The 17,100-nt window shown below is 47.1% G+C and overlaps 10 protein-coding genes across 10 annotated transcripts; 4 read left to right on the top strand and 6 right to left on the bottom strand.

The window, feature by feature from the left end:
- Nucleotides 1–19: 19 nt before the first annotated feature.
- On the bottom strand, nt 20–1,195 carry V1514DRAFT_348213 (Alpha/Beta hydrolase protein; the record flags this gene model as incomplete). Its single annotated transcript, XM_066929318.1, has 1 exon — nt 20–1,195. One exon carries the CDS (start codon nt 1,193–1,195, stop codon nt 20–22), a length of 1,176 nt encoding a protein of 391 aa, XP_066782365.1.
- Nucleotides 1,196–2,086: 891 nt separating this feature from the next.
- On the bottom strand, nt 2,087–2,972 carry V1514DRAFT_333772 (uncharacterized protein). The gene has a single exon (XM_066928108.1). The coding sequence runs from the start codon at nt 2,846–2,848 to the stop codon at nt 2,207–2,209; it is 642 nt and encodes a 213-aa protein (XP_066782364.1). The 5' UTR covers nt 2,849–2,972; the 3' UTR covers nt 2,087–2,206.
- A 603-nt stretch (nt 2,973–3,575) lies between these two features.
- On the bottom strand, nt 3,576–6,117 carry V1514DRAFT_321046 (P-loop containing nucleoside triphosphate hydrolase protein; the record flags this gene model as incomplete). Its single annotated transcript, XM_066926036.1, has 2 exons — nt 3,576–5,540; nt 5,596–6,117. 2 exons carry the CDS (start codon nt 6,115–6,117, stop codon nt 3,576–3,578), a joined length of 2,487 nt encoding a protein of 828 aa, XP_066782363.1.
- A 573-nt stretch (nt 6,118–6,690) lies between these two features.
- On the bottom strand, nt 6,691–7,369 carry V1514DRAFT_343722 (uncharacterized protein; the record flags this gene model as incomplete). The annotated part of the gene is made up of 3 exons (XM_066929156.1): nt 6,691–6,920; nt 6,975–7,295; nt 7,363–7,369. The coding sequence occupies 3 exons, from the start codon at nt 7,367–7,369 to the stop codon at nt 6,691–6,693; spliced, it is 558 nt and encodes a 185-aa protein (XP_066782362.1).
- Nucleotides 7,213–8,672, top strand: V1514DRAFT_333764 (putative Cut9 interacting protein Scn1). The gene has a single exon (XM_066928107.1). The coding sequence runs from the start codon at nt 7,517–7,519 to the stop codon at nt 8,414–8,416; it is 900 nt and encodes a 299-aa protein (XP_066782361.1). The 5' UTR covers nt 7,213–7,516; the 3' UTR covers nt 8,417–8,672.
- Nucleotides 8,673–9,310, top strand: V1514DRAFT_333763 (uncharacterized protein). The gene has a single exon (XM_066928106.1). It carries the CDS (start codon nt 8,776–8,778, stop codon nt 9,271–9,273), a length of 498 nt encoding a protein of 165 aa, XP_066782360.1. The 5' UTR covers nt 8,673–8,775; the 3' UTR covers nt 9,274–9,310.
- Nucleotides 9,311–10,238: 928 nt separating this feature from the next.
- Nucleotides 10,239–10,877, top strand: V1514DRAFT_333761 (uncharacterized protein). Its single transcript, XM_066928105.1, has 2 exons — nt 10,239–10,613; nt 10,702–10,877. Exons 1-2 carry the CDS (start codon nt 10,299–10,301, stop codon nt 10,780–10,782), a joined length of 396 nt encoding a protein of 131 aa, XP_066782359.1. The 5' UTR covers nt 10,239–10,298; the 3' UTR covers nt 10,783–10,877.
- Nucleotides 10,878–11,421: 544 nt separating this feature from the next.
- Nucleotides 11,422–13,204, top strand: V1514DRAFT_333760 (uncharacterized protein). The gene has a single exon (XM_066928104.1). The coding sequence runs from the start codon at nt 11,793–11,795 to the stop codon at nt 13,014–13,016; it is 1,224 nt and encodes a 407-aa protein (XP_066782358.1). The 5' UTR covers nt 11,422–11,792; the 3' UTR covers nt 13,017–13,204.
- On the bottom strand, nt 13,099–15,514 carry V1514DRAFT_333759 (Tubulin/FtsZ, GTPase domain-containing protein). The gene is made up of 9 exons (XM_066928103.1): nt 15,382–15,514; nt 15,269–15,277; nt 15,170–15,201; nt 15,084–15,110; nt 14,946–15,021; nt 14,742–14,879; nt 14,457–14,685; nt 13,780–14,385; nt 13,099–13,723 (listed from the first exon to the last, which is right to left on the bottom strand). Exons 1-9 carry the CDS (start codon nt 15,404–15,406, stop codon nt 13,510–13,512), a joined length of 1,356 nt encoding a protein of 451 aa, XP_066782357.1. The 5' UTR covers nt 15,407–15,514; the 3' UTR covers nt 13,099–13,509.
- A 131-nt stretch (nt 15,515–15,645) lies between these two features.
- Nucleotides 15,646–17,098, bottom strand: V1514DRAFT_309151 (XPA protein C-terminus-domain-containing protein). The gene is made up of 5 exons (XM_066925741.1): nt 16,844–17,098; nt 16,577–16,790; nt 16,401–16,520; nt 16,166–16,345; nt 15,646–16,096 (listed from the first exon to the last, which is right to left on the bottom strand). Exons 1-5 carry the CDS (start codon nt 16,877–16,879, stop codon nt 15,726–15,728), a joined length of 921 nt encoding a protein of 306 aa, XP_066782356.1. The 5' UTR covers nt 16,880–17,098; the 3' UTR covers nt 15,646–15,725.
- Between the last annotated feature and the right edge of the window lie 2 nt (nt 17,099–17,100).

The following is a 17,100-nucleotide window of genomic DNA, read 5'->3' as shown; positions in this document are numbered from 1 at the left end:
AAAAAAAAAAAAGACGTCATCATGACTTTTGCAACTCTTGCTTAACGATGCGATTAAACTCGTCCGGATTATCCAAATACAAATGATGACCGGAACGGGGCACGACCACTAATTCAGACTTGGTTCCGTTTGCCCTGATCAAATCCCTGGCTTGCCTGCCAGCATGCACGTCCATCCAATCTCGTTCACCATACATCCACAACGTGGGGATCTTCAAGTTTTGAATGCGATCAATCAATGCCATGCGCGCGTACGCGCCCGGTGCCAGCATGCGCGTGATTGCGTACTCGCCAGAACCTTTCATGGAAAACAACGAGTACACGTAATCGTGCAGGGCTCGTGCTTCGTTCATGGGTAGCATGGAAAACCGATGCGACGTCCACAATGCGACCAATTGTTGACCGAACGGGCCGGTGAACCTGACAAACGAAAATGGCGACACGTGCCGTTCCCATAAAAACACGAGCCACTTTGGCATGGCCCTGCGGTTGACTGATGATGATGATGATGATGATGATGACGACAAGGCGGACGAGTTGGATGATGAGACTTGAGTAGCTTGCTCTTGAGATTGGGTAAGTTCGGTCGTGATTGCACTAACCGGTAAGGTGTCGTCATGTTCAGGCCATGGATTCCGTGGCACGCCAACCGGACTGACCAGGACCAGTTTCTTAACCCGGTCCGGATGTTTGAGCGCGTACGCGACCCCCAAATATCCACCCATGGAATGAGCCATCAACGTGAACCGGTCGATACCCCGTTTCAATCTCCATTCTTCTAACGAATCCACAAACCAACTTTCTGATTCCACCACGGCATCCAACTTGGTCTTGGCCTGAATCCTAAACCGCGGACGAGATGACCTGCCGTAACCTAAAAAATCAAGCGCGTGCACTCGCAATCCCGGAATCGAACTTAGCGAATCCAGGTTGCGATAAAAAAATGCCAAGCCGGCACCGTAGCCGTGCAAGACGACCAATTCATCCGTCACCGGTTCAGACGTGGTTCGCGTGATTTGAAATTCGTTCATGCTCCTGCCCGGTGTTAACTCGACCATGAGTGATTCCGCCTGCCGGCTGTCATCCGGTGCAGGGTAAAAAGGTAAAAACGACAACACGCGATGCTCAGCTATGCCTAGCGGGACCGCATGCCACCAATCCCTAACAGCGGATCTGAAATCTAATGGGAAATCCATGCGGGATAATGCTTTGAAAAAACCACCTCTTTTCCGTGGTCGTCCTAGTAATTTTGGACGAGATGATTGTTGCCGTGGTTGCTGCTCTTGCTGCTCTTGCTGCGGTAATGGTTGCGCTTGTGAATGTGAATGTGAATGCTGCTGTTGATTGGCGACGGTGGACGTAAACCTGCCACTAACAACCGACCGAATGCAAAACGACAACGACAACAACGACAACAACGACGAAGACGACGACGACGACGATGCCGACGATGGAAAAGAGGCGCCCCCGGATTTATATGCCTGCCGGAGGAACAGGCCGATGAACCTTGCGTGGCGCCGAATGTTTGCGTAATAATTTAATTGATGTCTGACGCTTCTTTTTTTTTTTTTTTTTTTTTTGTTTTTTGCTGACCTCGTGTCGTTGCCGTTCGTCGTTCGCGGTTGCGGCAATCAGCAATCGGGTTGTTATATAGTTAGTTGCCCGAATTAATTTCCAATTTTTCACACTTTTCCCCTGCAGGAGTTTGCAAAAAAATTGAGAAAAAAACAAAAAAATCACAATAATCGATATTATTCAATTGAATTGAACTGGACAAAAAAAAAAAAAAAGACGAAGGACAAAGTTGTTGGTGGAAATGTTGCGGTATAATTGATGACCCAAAGTTTTTTCGTCAATTTCCGCCACTATTCGGCCTGAAATTGTCCACGTTTTGGCGCACTTCACGAAAAAAAAAAAAAAAAAAAAAAAAAGGTTGAGCCCAACCCCAGGCTAAAAAAAATAAACAACAACACCCCCAACCGGATGGCGATATATCGAATTTTACGTATTACGGCAGCCGAATAAGACATCACAGGTTAGTGTTGGATATGAGAAGAAACAAGGACAAGAATGAATTGCTCGCTGAATATCCATTTTTGTTGGCTTTCATATCCGGTTGTTGGGTCCGCCCGGTCACGTCGAATAATTCACATTCAATGCCATTTTACATTACAATAATAAACAACACATTGCAAAAAAAAAAATATCTAAACCAACCCATCATTATTCCCTTGCTTTTTCAACACAATCACGACCGACCTGACCACGTCATAATCAGCCCACCAGCGAACGATCTTGCCAAACAATTTAAACCGCTCAAACCTAAGCCACGGCCGAACCTGGCGCGCGCCGTGGGTTTCATCATTATCCTTGTCCTTGTCCTTGTCCGCGTCTTTTTCATTGGCAGGATCAAGAAAACGGGCCAAGCCGGGGAACACGTCGTTGGTAATGTCATGCATCACTAACTGCCAGCCGTTCTCAACTCCGAACCCGGCTTCGGACAATAATTGAACGTATTGCGAGCGCGTGATGAAATTGCCGTACGGCGTGTGGGCGAACTTGCAGACGACGTACAACAAGCACCGGTGCCACCATGCCACGTGCGGACCCAGGATTAAGTCCTCTGCCACAAAGCCCACGTTGGCCGACGACGCGGCATCGAGAGCGGAAGCCGAAAATCGTAAAAATTCAAACCGGGATGGATAAAAATGATACATGCAATCCAGGGCAATGATCTTGTTGACCTGACCGTCCACCACGGCACGATTCAAAACCTCGTCCGGCCATGTGCGCGCCGGTTGGCTGGCGTCAAGACTCCACACTTCACTGGCACCAAGCGTCGCCATCATCGTCGTAGTAGCAGCAGTAGTAATACCGGCAAGTCTGCACCTGGCCAGCTTGGCCTGCGTCGGCAACGAGGTCACGCCAATGTACTTGCGCACGAGCGGCGCGTATAGGAGTGACTGGTCGCCGCATCCGATGCCAATGTCAAGCAACACGTCGTTGATTTCGAGCTCGGCCTCGCTCGCCAGTCTTGCAGCCAACCTGGCACACGCGTGCTTAAAATCATCATCATCATCATCATCATCATCATCATGGGCATGCCACAGGCCCATGTTGTTCCACATTGCTGGCACATGAGTGTCCACGTTGAGCATGACGTGGTCCATGTTGTAAACCTCCGCGCGACCATCGCCGTTGTCAAGCTTACCAGGACGCAAGCGATTCCACCATGACAAAACAAGCCAACATGTTGCGCGCACGGCATATTGAACGGTCACGCAAACACCGACAAACAAGAATGCCCGTTCGAGCCCAACCAGTACTGACGTTTCTCGTTCACGACCCGTCACGATCGTCATGGTCACGACCACAACATATACGGCGATAGACAGGCCGACGGAAACAATCACATGCAGCAATGTCATCAGTATTGCATGACCGGTATTGGTTGCTTGTAATTTTATGCCCCTGGCGTTGTTGACCACCCCCCCAAAACGAAAACAAAAAAAAGCAATCAACTTGTTGGTAACCCTTACCCGATGCTTCCACAAGGGCAATGACTGCAATTTCGATTTAGATGCTGCGCCAGAAATCGCTCCAAGAAATTGGCTTGCGGACCGCATTGGAGAACCCTTCATGAAATTGGATCCAGACAGTATGTTGATGTTCGGATTTGGCTTGTGTGGTTTGTGATGACGGTGTTGCCACCGTTAAGGTCGGGGTTGGCTTGGGTTTGAAAAATGCGGACATGGTGGACGTAGATTTTGCTGATTGCAAGCCGCCAGGATTAGCAGACACGGCCTGCCGCTTGCGATTGTTATTCTGGGTCGTATTTTGTTGCTGACTTGGTAATGAACGTTTGGTTGTCGTCGTCACAGTATTAACTGAATTATGGAGGCGGGATAATTCCTGGGCCATGAGTTGCCTAACCATGAACTTGCCAGCAGCAGCACGGTCCCTGTCGACGTCTGCGAACGTGACGATTTGTTCCAGCGGCGGGTCCATGCGGTACACGAAAACGCCGGAGCCGGCACGTTGTTGGTATAACTTAATATCTGTCTGCCTGAGTACTTCGACCGCGTGATGGATCATGTCCCGTTCATGCGAGTTCACCGCTGCCGCCGATGATGACGATGAAGTTGACGGCGTGGTGGTGGTAATTGCGGGATTAATGATTTTGATTAAATAGGGAGCGAATTCGGTTGGCACGATATCCATTTGGGATAATAATCGTTGCAATGACGAGGCACGCACGAGTTGCTTGCACAAGTCCCGATTGGATTTTATTGTTTCAAACGCGTCGTAGTCCTGCTTGGTATTGATAACAAAATGCGTAGGCCGATTCAACGACGATGACGCAGACGAGGATGAAGCAAACAATGCGTTGAACCCAGCCACGGGAAAGGCCAGGTATGATGCCAGGTCGCGATGATGATCATGATGATGCATGGCATGAGACAATCGATCGAAAAAATAAAGCCATTCGCAAGCTCGCGATTCGGTTTGCAACATGTCAGACGTGTATGACATGGTTGGGTACATGGCAAAACATGCGGTCATGATCTTGTCGAATTCGGCGTTACGTTCAATCATGTCGACCAAAGCTTGCAATCTTTGCGCACGCGTCAGGGATGATGCCGGTTTGGTTGATGAAAAAACGGATGCCACGACCGCGTTAGCTGACGTTGCCACGTCTTTTAACCTGCTTGTTTTAACTAGATCTGTTGTTGTTGTTGTTGTTGTTGTTGTGGCGGCGCAGAGTTCGAATTGCAACGTGTTAATGCACGACCTGACGTCGCCATCCATGGCATTAACCAGGTCAGTCAACACTTGACGATCAACCACGGGCATGATTTTCTCATTGGCACAAATTGATTGCAACCTGGACACGATCGCGTTCGTGGTGGCACGCTTGTAATGCACGAGTTCGGTAAGCGGCCGCAACATGCGCAGGGCGGACACGTAGGGATCGTTGCAGATAGCAATGATTGGTCGCAGCAAAAATTTGTTGTCTCGTTGCTGGTGCGCACCTCGCCGTCGCCGTGCCAATGATGATGATGATGACGAAGGTTTGCTTACGCCCTTGTATTGGATTGCTTTCGCATCAGCAGCGAGAATATCCAACAGGCAACGAATAAAGCCTGATTCAGCACTGCCATCAATCTCGTCCACCACGATGCACACCGGCCTGGCCGACCTTGCCATTTTGTTGTTTGCCACCCGATGCGATTCTAACGCGGCCCGGACCTTGTCAGCCACGGCAGCGCCTCCACGTTCATGACTGGCGTTGATCTCAAGCACGTCGTAACCGGCCTGCCGGGCCGCCACGTGAGCCACCGTGGTCTTGCCCAATCCAGGCGAGCCGTGCACAAGAAGGATTTTTTTATGCGGCCGATGCAACGGATCGATGGCGAAAGAGTCGTTGTCGTCAGCAATTTTTTGTGCCGGTTGTGGTTGTGGTTTCGGTTTGGCAGGTGAGGTTTTAAACACTGATGGAGACCATTGCTGAAGCCAATGCAAGATGGAACGATGAGTTCGCTAAGGACAATGTCAGCATTACATGCAGTAAAAATTTAGTAGTGGTGGTATGTACTTCGTCACCTAAAAGATCGATCCATTTATTGGCACGCCATTTTTCGACCCATAATTGATCGTCAGACGATGATGCCGGTGGCACGTTGCTGTTGTTGTTATTGCTGTCATGGTCGGCAACAGGCCCGGGTGCATTTTGTTGTTCTTGTTTTTGTTGGCTCAGTTTATCTTGATCTTTTTGGATTTGATCCATGATTGCAGTGATATCGATCGAATTATGCATTGGCGATGATGATGTAATTGTGGATGATAAGCGGGACCCGATTGCGAATCGTGACCGGGTCCTGATTTGCACCCGAGTACCGTCAGGCTTGACCGCATGCCGGAAGAAAATTGCATTGTCGTTGGCAGCAGCGTGGTTGTGATGAGTGATTACAGGTGATGGTGGAGGTGAATGCCGCAGCAACCGGTCAAGACTGTCATCGTTGTCGTTGAAAAAAGGATGATCATTGTCATTGTCATGGTCATGATGGATAATATCGAACGGACCAGCGAGCCCATCATTGCTGGTGGTGTCATCCATGGTAACAATCGGCGATGAATGGTAGGTGGGAATCTATGGGACTGCCTACGGGTGGAATCAAGGAATGTTTACAAAAACAAACGACAAGGCACGAGAGCCCAAAAAAAACAATGAGAAAAAAGAGAAAAAAAAAAACGCGCCACGCGACGCGTCAAAACAAAGTTTGAATTCTCGAGGCCGGCCTGCGGGTTTGTTCTTTTTCTGGAATTTAAGCGCGCGTATATGTACTATACTGGTATGGTATGTATGTTATGTGTAAGCATATGTGCATGAGAATGAGCATGAGTATGTGCGGTACATAGGCACCAGAGGTTCGATGTAGAAAGTAGATAAGGGGCCGATAACCAAAAGGTCGGCCAATCAGATTCTCGCCATCGTATTACTGATACATGCATGCTAAACTAAAATTAACTCCGCTGCCTAAGCGCATGGCCACAACGGGATCGGCATTCGCCCGTTATCATCAATCACTGTGGCTGACTCTTTTGGCTCGCAGCAGCGATTAAACTCAAAAAACCTGGAAACCTAAACCTCAGCCGTGTGTGATGTCATGCACAACCTCATTCCGCAACCCTATCCCTGCATGGCTCGCACCCGGCGCACGGCTTGTTCGCGTTCTTGCTCTTCGTCGGTGTCGTGTCCGTCTTCGTATTCTGAAAACGACGATGTCGAAAATGTAGTGCCGGTCGTGACAACTTCGAACCAGTCGCTGTTTGTGGTTTCGGTACCAGGTGATCCTGGCGGCGTGGCGTCTCCGTCAGACGAGAACCCAAAATCGAACTCGTCTGATGACGAAGTCGTGTCTTGCGAAAAAAAGTTAGTCAAAAAAAAAAATTGCCTTATTGCATCATGTATACCTTCGTGACGGTAGGCGTGCCTGCGCGTGGCGACGGATGTGGTCGCACTGGTGGCCGAAGTTACACCGGCGTGGGCTTGATGGACGTGCTCTTGTTTATCATCGTCATTGTCATATTGTTGTAATTCCAAAATCGAATTGGCCGGGTCACCGTTGGCAAGCACGGCCATGGCCAAGCGGCGCCTGCGATGGCGGTCTTGCAAGCCCATCACGGCAGTGTCGATCGCTTGCTTGATCTGGTGGCGGTGGGCCACGGCAATGGCAGCCAGGGCCAGGCCGGCACTAAAGCCGCCACAGACGAGTAAGGCGGTAGCTAATGGAGCTGCGTAGAATATATAGTTAGAACTAGCCGATCCATCTTCATGTGTGATTGATTAGCAAATGCTCACCGGGCATGGCTTGTGTGTGTGTGAATCACGCCGATGCGATGCGATGCGATGCGATGACGAAGCGAAATGTATATAGGGGGCACGTCTGAACCGGGTAACACTACGCCAATGTTATTTTGTATAATATGCTCTCCAAGGATGACATAACACAGCGATGGCAGGCAGATTGAGTGACGCACACTGTCACGTAGGCGACAACCCGGACCTGTTTGAGCGCGAGGTCGACCGCATGCAAGTGCAATGGTTTGCCACGATGGCAACGGGCATGCACGACATGGCCGCGGTCGAACGGTTGATGCGAGCCTATCCGGACCGGGTGATTGGCTTCTTTGGCTTGCACCCTTGGTTTTCGCACCTGGTTTCTACGACGACTCCGACGAGTAAGCATGACCATTACAAGCGCGTGCTGCAACCGGAACCAGACGATGACGTGATTGCGCAATTGCCTGAGCCAGTGCCGCTGGTCAAGTTGGTGGCAGCCGTTGAGCAACATGTTAAGGCCAACGAGCTGGCCCAGATTGGCGAGGTAGGGTTGGACAAGAATTTCCGCGTGCGCGTCGGATCCCGGCTGAGCCCGCACAGGGTAAAGGTTTCTCACCAGGTCGAGGTGTTGACACGGCTGCTGGACGTGGCAGCCAGGCACGACCGGGCGGTCAGCCTGCACGGCGTCGGAGCCCATCAGGCCCTGTTGCAAGCCGTCACGGCAGTGCACGCGCGACACAAATTGCGGGCCGTATGCCTGCATTCATACTCGGGTAGTGCAGACCAGGCCAGGTTGTGGACCCGCGCGTTGGGCTCGCCAGACCTGGTTTTTTTCTCCTTCAGCAAGTTCGTCAACCTCGAGCGCACGACGCCGGCCCGCATGACCGCCGTGGTCACGTGTGCGGACGTTGCGGCGACCCAGATCCTGGTTGAGTCTGACCTGCCGACTGCCGGTCCCGGGTTGGACGCCGCGGTGGATGCGGCTGCGGCCCATCTAGTAGCGGCGACCCCGAGCCTGAGCCGGGTAACATTGGCGGACAACTTCGCGCGCTTCGTGTTTGGCCGCATTTAGCAAGAGGCATTCCTGGCGGCACCAATCTGGGTTAGCGCACTGCACCCAAGCGTGCCTTCCTTATGCGCTTACACAGCGCGGAGATCGGCCGTGACTGCCAATCTAACTTGTTGTGTGTTTATTTTATTAGGTGTAACTATGGTGAGCAAGTATAATTAGATACCGACGATGGTTGCTGTAGTTGGTGTAGCGTGTCTCTCGTGCGCCCCTCTCCGGCTCGGGGTATAAAAACACGCCCTCGATCCGCTCCCATACGTTTTTCTCTTTTTTTTTTCTTATACTGTCCGCCACAACAACAAACCCTTTTGCTCGGTTTACTCACCCAAAGTCATTCGCTTACCAACCTATTTTAATTCATAATGAAGTTCACCTCGATCGTTTCTGCCGCCGTGCTCCTCGCCTCCGCTGCTTCTGCCGCATTCATCAACGGCACCACCTCTACCATTGAGTACGAGGCCACCACCACCGAGGTCGTGACCGCCTATACCACGTACTGCCCTTACTCCACCACGTTCGTGGAGAACAACAAGACCTACACTGTTACCGAGGCAACCACTTTGACCATCACCAACTGCCCGTGCACTCGCACCTCAGTCTACACCACGTCCACCGTGACCGTGTGCCCGCCTTCATCCAAGTCCGTCTTGCCGTCTGCTTCGGCTTCAGTTTCGTCTTCGTCTAACGTCACCACCGAGCACATTACTGCCACCAAGACCAAGACCAAGCACATTACCCCTACTGGTAATGCTACCACCACCACTCCTCCCATCCACACCTTCACTGGTGCTGCCAACAAGGCTGGCATTGCTTCCGGTGCTGTTGCTGGTGTCCTCGCCGTCGCTGCTTACCTTTTGTAAGTAGCTTAGCCATAAAAAAAACACGGCTCGACCGGGTTTTGGCGCTTAAAAAGGCTTTCTATTTTATTTTCTTTTTGAGCATTTTTTTATTATTTTAAAGGAATGTTTTTATTATTATTATTATTACTACTATTTTAATGGTTTGAATTGATTATATTATTGAGATTCTTTTTGTATTGTACACTAAATATAATATACCAACAATAAAAAAAAGCTATAAAGAAAAATTCCAGAGCAGCCTGATTAGCAGCTCATTAAGAAATCATGTCTTTTCCCGCATGTTCCGTTTATTGTTTAACTGGTCCCGTTGCGGTTGGAATGTAAATGCATGCACGTTTGCATACCGGTTGGCACCTATTACTATAAACAGTATGGCTCGCTTTTTTTTTTTTTTTTTTTTTTTTTTTATATTTTTTATATTTTATTTTATTTAATTTAACCAAACCCCTTTTGGGCAAACTATAAAGCTTTAATTAGCAAGAAGAGAGAAAAAAAAGTTTTTTTTTTTTGCAAGTGCGAGCGAGTCACGGACCGAGGTACGGTACCCTACCAACGTGTATTGCAAGTCATGGTACCTTAAAAGCTAAACTGGGAATCCGACAAACACGCGCACGCGGTCGTGATTCGTGTGCCTTGTGCCTTGATTACGTGGGAATTTAATCATCATCAGCTTCACCTTTGATTATTGGCACGTGACACAGCGGTATCACGTGTTAAAGTTGAATGACACGGTGTGCCGGCCGAGATGCACGTATCAGAAGTTGGGACGACGTCTGGATGAGCTTGCGGACCTTTAGGCCAGCCTTCGTCGACATTTGGAAAATTCGGACGTGTTCTCGGGACATTTGAAGAAATGGGCCAGATAGGAATCTGCTGTGCTAAAAGAACAGAAAGAGAAAAATGAAGTTGGCGAATGATATTGTTGCTTAGTAAGAGGGGTTTTGTCCTTCTATTAACTATTCACTACTTAATATTATATAACTAGTAGCGTCAATAAAAATATAATCACACATATTGTATACAGCATGCCGGCTACATTACCAGGTCATGCAATCATGACCAGGCCGCGAGTTGTCATGCCAATCCGTACAGGATCAGGCGCGATGATCAGGATTGCCACCCGCATGTCGTCCTCAGCACGGCTGCCACTGACGCAGGCACGGCCGGCACCGCCGAGGCTGCCTGCCGAGCAGCAGCAAGAATTTGAAGAATTGCAACGACAAGCTGAATCATCATCATCATCCGCACCGGCGTCGTCTGGCGTGAATCCTCAACAACAGTATCATCCTGATTTCAGGGGCCGCACGATCGCTGAATTCGAAGGCGACGTGAACCCGAAGGTAAAGTTGTTCAATCCCCATCGCCACGATAATGTCCGTGCACATGTTATGTTCAAAAACTAATTTTTTTTTTTTTTTTAAATATTAGACCGGCGAGATTGGCGGGCCGAAGCAAGATCCGTTACGGCATGGCGATTATGCGTTTAACGGTCGCGTTACTGATTTTTAATCACTTTTTTTTTTTGTTTTTTTAAAAAAATTACGATAATGTATGTAATAAATGATGATGGTGATAATAATAATAACTCTCCAGTTTGATAATACCAACCTAGTTTTCTTAATTACCTCCAACTGCCATACCCGTTATAACTGAACTCAACTTGCGCTTGCCGCTGAGTCATGGCTGACAGCAGCAACATCCTTCACGTCAGCAACGACACAACTCCGTTGCACCCAACCGATTCAAAAAACTTTTGGTCGCACGTTTTCCCTATGCAACCACCCACGTCATCCTTATTGTCATCTTCCTCGGTATCGTCAAGTTCAAATTTGTTTGTCATTTCGGTTGATTATTCCGATGGCGTGACCACGTCATATCCTTCCGGATCAGCATTAATCAAGCAAGTCGATCACGACGACAATAACGGCCATGGTCATGGCAGTTATGATTATTACGAATTGGTTAATGAAGGTGAAACAGCGTATAATAATTACATTACAAAATCAATCAAGATTGCCATTGACTTGATCACTGCCAATCATGACACAAATGCTATAAAAAACAGACACTCGATTTATCAAGTCCTGGCCGCTGCCGAACAGGCAGGCGCGAAAGTTGTGCTGGAAAAGTTGCCAAAGAATTACGCATTATTCAACCGCCGCTCGTTCAAGCCCAACAGTCAGCATCAGTCATTAGCATCTTCATCCACACCATCCACACCATCCACACCATCCACACCAACAGCAACAGCAACAGCATCATCTTCATCATCATTATCATCAACATCATCATCACAAGGACCAGCAAGGATTGACGGATATTTGTTTGGCCATCCAACCGGTCGCAAGTTTCGTTCACCAGCTGAATTCGCGCCTCACCTGGCTTGGCTGTTGACTGATTTCGATCACGATTGGCGAAATTGCAAGTGCGCTCGTTGCAGCACGCAATTGCGTGGCGGCAATTCTCAAGATCAATTGGTTTTGCAATGGCAGTCACAAAAGCCTCGCCGGCCAAGTGGCATGCCTGGTTTGCAACTTATTCAATCATCATCATCACAACCCCAACAATCACAACAACCACAGCAACCACAATTTAAAATCATAACCGCTGGCGGCATTTTTAAAAATGACAGTCAACTTTCGCCAACAGCCAAGGCCGAAATTGCCAAATACGAACGAGAAGAAGATGCAAAGATTGGCGCCGCATGGTATCGTCAAGGTGAAGTCGTATGGTGGTTATCATCATCATCATCATCATCATCATCATCAAAACAAACGTACGAGCCGGCGCTTGTGGTCGGCAGGCCGTGGCTGTATGACGATTACGACGACGATGACGAGGTCGTGTCGCCACAACAACAACATGACCGGGAAAATGAAAATTACGTGATCATTGCGTTGCATCAATACCGGCTTGTCGGCGGCGTGCGCGAAGATGACATTCGGCCCTGGCTGTCCCTGCCTCTTCATGTGCGCCAGGCTGCCACGACCAGCACGACCAGCACGACCAGCACGACCAGCACGACGGCTACGGCTACGGCTACGGCTACGGCTACGGCTGCGGCGGTTGTGAAACGATTGACCGAGTCTTGGTCCGTGGCTGACATGATTGGCCGCACTGACGACGGCATCGAATACTCCATCTGTTTCCTCGGCGCAGAAAAATTTTTCAAGGGCGAAGCGGTGCGCATTCGGCCTGAAAAAGTGGCCTTGGCCACAATCACGACCACTCCGCCGCCGCCGCCTTCGTCGTCGTCTGCATCATATGAACTTCTCGTGATTGATAAAATTTTGGTCGAACCCGCCGACAATGACGGCACGCATCATATGGCCTTGTCTATCATTGGCGACGTGTTTGCAATCAGTAACGTGCCGCCGGCAGTGCAAGTTCGCAACGTGCCGCGCCGCGTGCTGGCCGATCATGCGCGCTGGCGCATGACGAACCATGCCGATGATGAAGTCCAGGTCGGCATTCCCGAGATCCTGGGCCGATGGTATTCTAACAAGTTGCTAGCCAGGCATGATCATGATCATGATGATGATGCTGATCAACACGGCATCAGCTTGCATGATCACGTGGCTAATGTTCAAGTCCGATCGAGGCGGCATGCAATGGGTGTGTTGTTAGGTTCCAAGGTTCCTCACCTTGGCTATTTTGCTGGCCTGGACGATGATTCCACCCCATCAACTGCAACAACGACAACGGCAAATAATAATCTGAAACGTAAACAACAAGCAAAATAAGTTTTAGCAAACAACATTAATTTTTTTTTTTTTGCATGGCGTCAACATTGTATTTTATCATAACTATATTGCAAAAAAAATGTTTTTCAAACAAAAATTATGGGATATATTTAAAACTTAAAACAACAATGAAATTCACATCATGTATATAAAAAAGCCAATACATAGGTTTGCACAAATATAAAAAAGTTTAACAAAAAAAAAAAAAAACACGCAAAGCAAAAGACATGCACGTTAACAATACAATTATAACGCGCATTTGATATAATGTTACATAAAAAAACGTAAGAAAAAATTGTGTCGACAGACAATGATGAATAAACTAGAAAGAAAAAAAAAAAGAACAGAAAAGAAAAGAAAAGAAAAAGAAAATTCCGATATCGCAAGTTCGCAGAAAACTATTGCTTTCCAAACAACATTTGCAAATTGGTCATTAACTAAATTATCCTTTCTCTGTTTTTTTATTTTGTTTTTCTTGTGGTTTTCTTGTTTTTTAATATTCGCCTTCTTCTTCTTCTTCACCGTCATAAGTTGAATCAGCACCAACTTCTTCGTAATCACGTTCCAACGCGGCAAGATCTTCACGAGCTTCTGAAAATTCACCTTCTTCCATGCCTTCACCAACATACCAATGCACGAACGCACGCTTGGAATACATCAGATCGAACTTATGATCAAGTCGACTCCAAGCTTCAGCAATAGCAGTACTACAAAAAATTAAAGTTAATTAAATGCACGTCAAAAAAAAAAAAAAAAAACTTACGTGTTGGACAACAAGCACACGGCACGGTTAACCTTGGCCAAGTCACCACCGGGCACGAGTTGAGGCGGCTGGTAGCAAATGCCAATCTTGAAACCGGTCGGGCACCATTCGACAAATTGAATCGTCTTCTTGGCCTTGATTGATGCAACCGCAGCCTGGACGTCCTTGGTCACAATGTCACCTCGGTAAAGCAGGCAGGTCGCCATGTACTTGCCATTGCGAGGATCGCATTTAACCATCTGATTGTTAGGTTCAAAACAGGCGTTCGTGATCTCGGCGATTGAGTTTGCCTCGTGATATGCCTTTGCTGCCGAAATAACTGGCGCGTATGTAACCAGCGGGAAGTGAATTCTTGGGTATGGCACAAGATTGGTCTGGAACTCGTTCAAATCAACATTGAGCGAGCCATCAAATCGGAGTGACGCTGTGATTGATGATATCACTTGCGCGATCAATCGATTCAAATTCTCGTAACTTGGGCGGGCAATGTCCAAATTGCGACGGCAAATATCGTAAATTGCCTCATTATCAACCATGAACGTACAGTCAGAGTGTTCAAGAGTGGTATGAGTAGTAAGAACTGAGTTGTATGGCTCAACAACAGACCTAGAAACTCCCCAGTTAGCATAACCTCCAACAGTAATTTTCTCTTCTTTTCTATATATATATTCACATACGTGGAAACTTGAGGAGCAGGGTAGACTGCAAATTCAAGCTTGGACTTCTTTCCATAATCTTGAGAAAGGCGTTCAAGAAGAAGAGCACCGAATCCAGAACCAGTACCGCCACCAAACGAGTGAGTGAACAAAAATCCTTGCAAACCATCACAAGAATCGGCCGCACGGCGAACTCGGTCAACAACCTGATCGATCAATTCCTTTCCCACAGTGTAATGACCACGAGCGTCTTTTAAGCCGTATTAGTTTATAATACAAATTATCTTTTTCCATGATATCACTTACAGTTGTTAGCAGCATCTTCCTTGCCTGAAATGAGCTGTTCAGGATGGAACAGATTGCGGTAGGTACCAGTGCGAACCTCGTCAATCACGTTAGGTTCAAGATCAACGTAAATGGTACGGGGCACATATTTGCCACTGCCTAAAGTAAAAAAAAAAAAAAGAATATTTAATGTCACGTCAAATATAAATTTTTCAATTTACTTACTGGTCTCCGAAAAGAAAGTGCTAAAGCCTTCGTCTCTTGGACCGCTTTGCTTCTCCGCGGTGAGGTATCCATCAGGCTAAATACCACGTCAGTAATCAAAAAAAAACCCTAAAAAATTCCAAAACTATCATCCTATACCTGAATACCGTGTTCAAGACAGTACAACTAAAAAAAAGAGGTTAGAACCGTGGCTTGGTCGTGGCAATGAAACAGTTGCTACGCACCTCCCATGATGCATTACCGATCTGGCATCCAGCTGAAATCGAACCATTAGTAATTCATTGTGCGAGTAAATTATTCAAACCAATCCATAAAAAATTTACCTTGGCCGACTATTCAAAATTGTTAGTAAACCGACGAACAATAACCTAAAAAAAAAACAGATGGTGGTAAACAACAATAAAACTATGCTGTCTACTCACAACCCAATACATACCGTTAATACTAATAACTTCTCTCATAGTGATGAACAATCAAACAAAATATTTCTTTTCAAATATTACTTCCTCCTGGATTGATGATGATGGAAAAAAGAGGAGTCGATCGTGGATGGAAGTTTTTTGATTTTGTTGTGTACAAAAACGCGAAAAAAGAGAAAGTGCGAAGGGGGTGTTTGAGGGTAGTACAGTTGCTGTGGCAACGGGTAGTAAACAAACACGCGTTTGCACCCAACGCGAATACAGCAAAGGACCATGCAAGGTCGGACGGATATCAGTCATTTTTAATTGCTTGTATATATAAAAACAACAACCAACAACTCCAATACGCCGTGCTTAAATTCTAAAATACAATTTCTTCAGTCTCCAGGCCGCAATCAACGCACTTGCGCACGGCAATTCCCTTGCCTGGAATCTCCACTTGGTCGCTCCATTCATGCTGATGGTCAACCCGATCTAGTCGTTTATTCCATGTTTCCGTGCGAGTCTTTTTCCTCATCTCTTTCAGCTTTTGTGCGAATTTTTTATCTTTTTTCTCCTTTTTCATAGCCACCCGTCGTTCAAACTCTGCATCAAGACCTTCCGGGCTTTCCCATTTTTTAAACGCAAACTCTTCAACTTGATATCGCAAGTAAAGCATCATGTTGTTGTACGTAGTCTTGTGAGGGTTTGGTCGTTCAATATGCGGCAACTCTTCGGCATCACGCAGTTCAGCTAGAGAGCAAACGTCGGGTTAGTCATTTTTATCATTACACGTTTCATTTTTTTTTATTATTCACTCACGATCCGTAAGTAGATAATCTTCGCGGCATTCGGTCTTGGTAAGAAGTGAATACTTGTCAGGAATCTTCTTTTTGCATGACTTGCACACGCGGCACTTAAAAACCTTGTAAATTTCAAAATCAATTTCAAAACTTCCACATTCAAAACATTTTGGATTATATGCTGGGTTAATGGCTCGTTCTAAATCAGGGTTAGCCAACAGAGTCAACATCTGCATATCCTGCACGGTACGCACCTGGCTCAATAACAAACTTCTGATTTTTTTTCTTCCATTCTTCAAGAGTCATTCCTGAAGGAAGATCGCTATCTTCCAGTTGCACAAATCCTCCCTTGCTATCCTTTATTTTGGAAAAATCTATTGAACGTTATTACAATGAAATCAATTAATAGTGATTAAAATGACGATAATACCATATTCAATATAGTTTGTGAACTTCTTTGCCGGACGAATATCATCGTACGGTCTCTTTTTGGTCGCATCTCGAAAATTTTTATTTGCCTCAGCAGAGCCTTGTGATGGCGTCGTCGACGTTGCTGCTGCTGCTGCTGCCTGGTTCGTTGCGTCTCGAGCTTTTGCCTCTGCACGCTGTGCCAGTCTTTCCCTGGCCTTTTGCCGGTTTTCTTGCTATCAAATGTAAATTAGCATGATATTCATGGCCAAATAATATCACGACATACGATCCGAGACAATTGCTGCTCCGATAACGATGACATGGTCGGTTCACGTCACCACGACTTGGACGACGTATAGCGAACAAGAAAAAAGTAATTTAAAAGTCCCAACCCGACTAATTCGAAATAGAGTTTGCACCTCGCTCATTAGTCAGCTACGTTTCTCATCACGTTCACTGAGGCCTCGTCAACACCGGCAGCTCAGGATGGCAATGGTTATTGACGTGGCAAATAAAATATCAATCAAAAAATTATTCATCGGG

This window comes from Lipomyces japonicus (genome assembly GCF_038497905.1).
Source record: "Lipomyces japonicus strain CBS 7319 unplaced genomic scaffold V1514scaffold_30, whole genome shotgun sequence".
Classification (NCBI taxonomy): Eukaryota; Fungi; Ascomycota; class Lipomycetes; order Lipomycetales; family Lipomycetaceae; genus Lipomyces; species Lipomyces japonicus.
This window is presented reverse-complemented; position numbering and strand designations above follow the sequence as displayed.

Coding starts and splice junctions, on each gene's coding strand:
- V1514DRAFT_333772 (XM_066928108.1), bottom strand. CDS start 2,848: ATGATGGCGACGCTTGGTGCCAGTGAAGTGTGGAGTCTTGACGCCAGC.
- V1514DRAFT_333764 (XM_066928107.1), top strand. CDS start 7,517: ATGGCAGGCAGATTGAGTGACGCACACTGTCACGTAGGCGACAACCCG.
- V1514DRAFT_333763 (XM_066928106.1), top strand. CDS start 8,776: ATGAAGTTCACCTCGATCGTTTCTGCCGCCGTGCTCCTCGCCTCCGCT.
- V1514DRAFT_333761 (XM_066928105.1), top strand. CDS start 10,299: ATGCCGGCTACATTACCAGGTCATGCAATCATGACCAGGCCGCGAGTT. Junction 10,614..10,701: donor AAGGCGACGTGAACCCGAAG/GTAAAGTTGTTC, acceptor TTTAAATATTAG/ACCGGCGAGATTGGCGGGCC.
- V1514DRAFT_333760 (XM_066928104.1), top strand. CDS start 11,793: ATGCCTGGTTTGCAACTTATTCAATCATCATCATCACAACCCCAACAA.
- V1514DRAFT_333759 (XM_066928103.1), bottom strand. CDS start 15,406: ATGAGAGAAGTTATTAGTATTAACG. Junction 14,686..14,741: donor GGAAGATGCTGCTAACAACT/GTAAGTGATATC, acceptor ACGGCTTAAAAG/ACGCTCGTGGTCATTACACT. Junction 14,386..14,456: donor CCTGCTCCTCAAGTTTCCAC/GTATGTGAATAT, acceptor GGGAGTTTCTAG/GTCTGTTGTTGAGCCATACA.
- V1514DRAFT_309151 (XM_066925741.1), bottom strand. CDS start 16,879: ATGTCATCGTTATCGGAGCAGCAATTGTCTCGGATC. Junction 16,791..16,843: donor AGCAGCAATTGTCTCGGATC/GTATGTCGTGAT, acceptor TACATTTGATAG/CAAGAAAACCGGCAAAAGGC. Junction 16,097..16,165: donor AGATTATCTACTTACGGATC/GTGAGTGAATAA, acceptor TTTGCTCTCTAG/CTGAACTGCGTGATGCCGAA.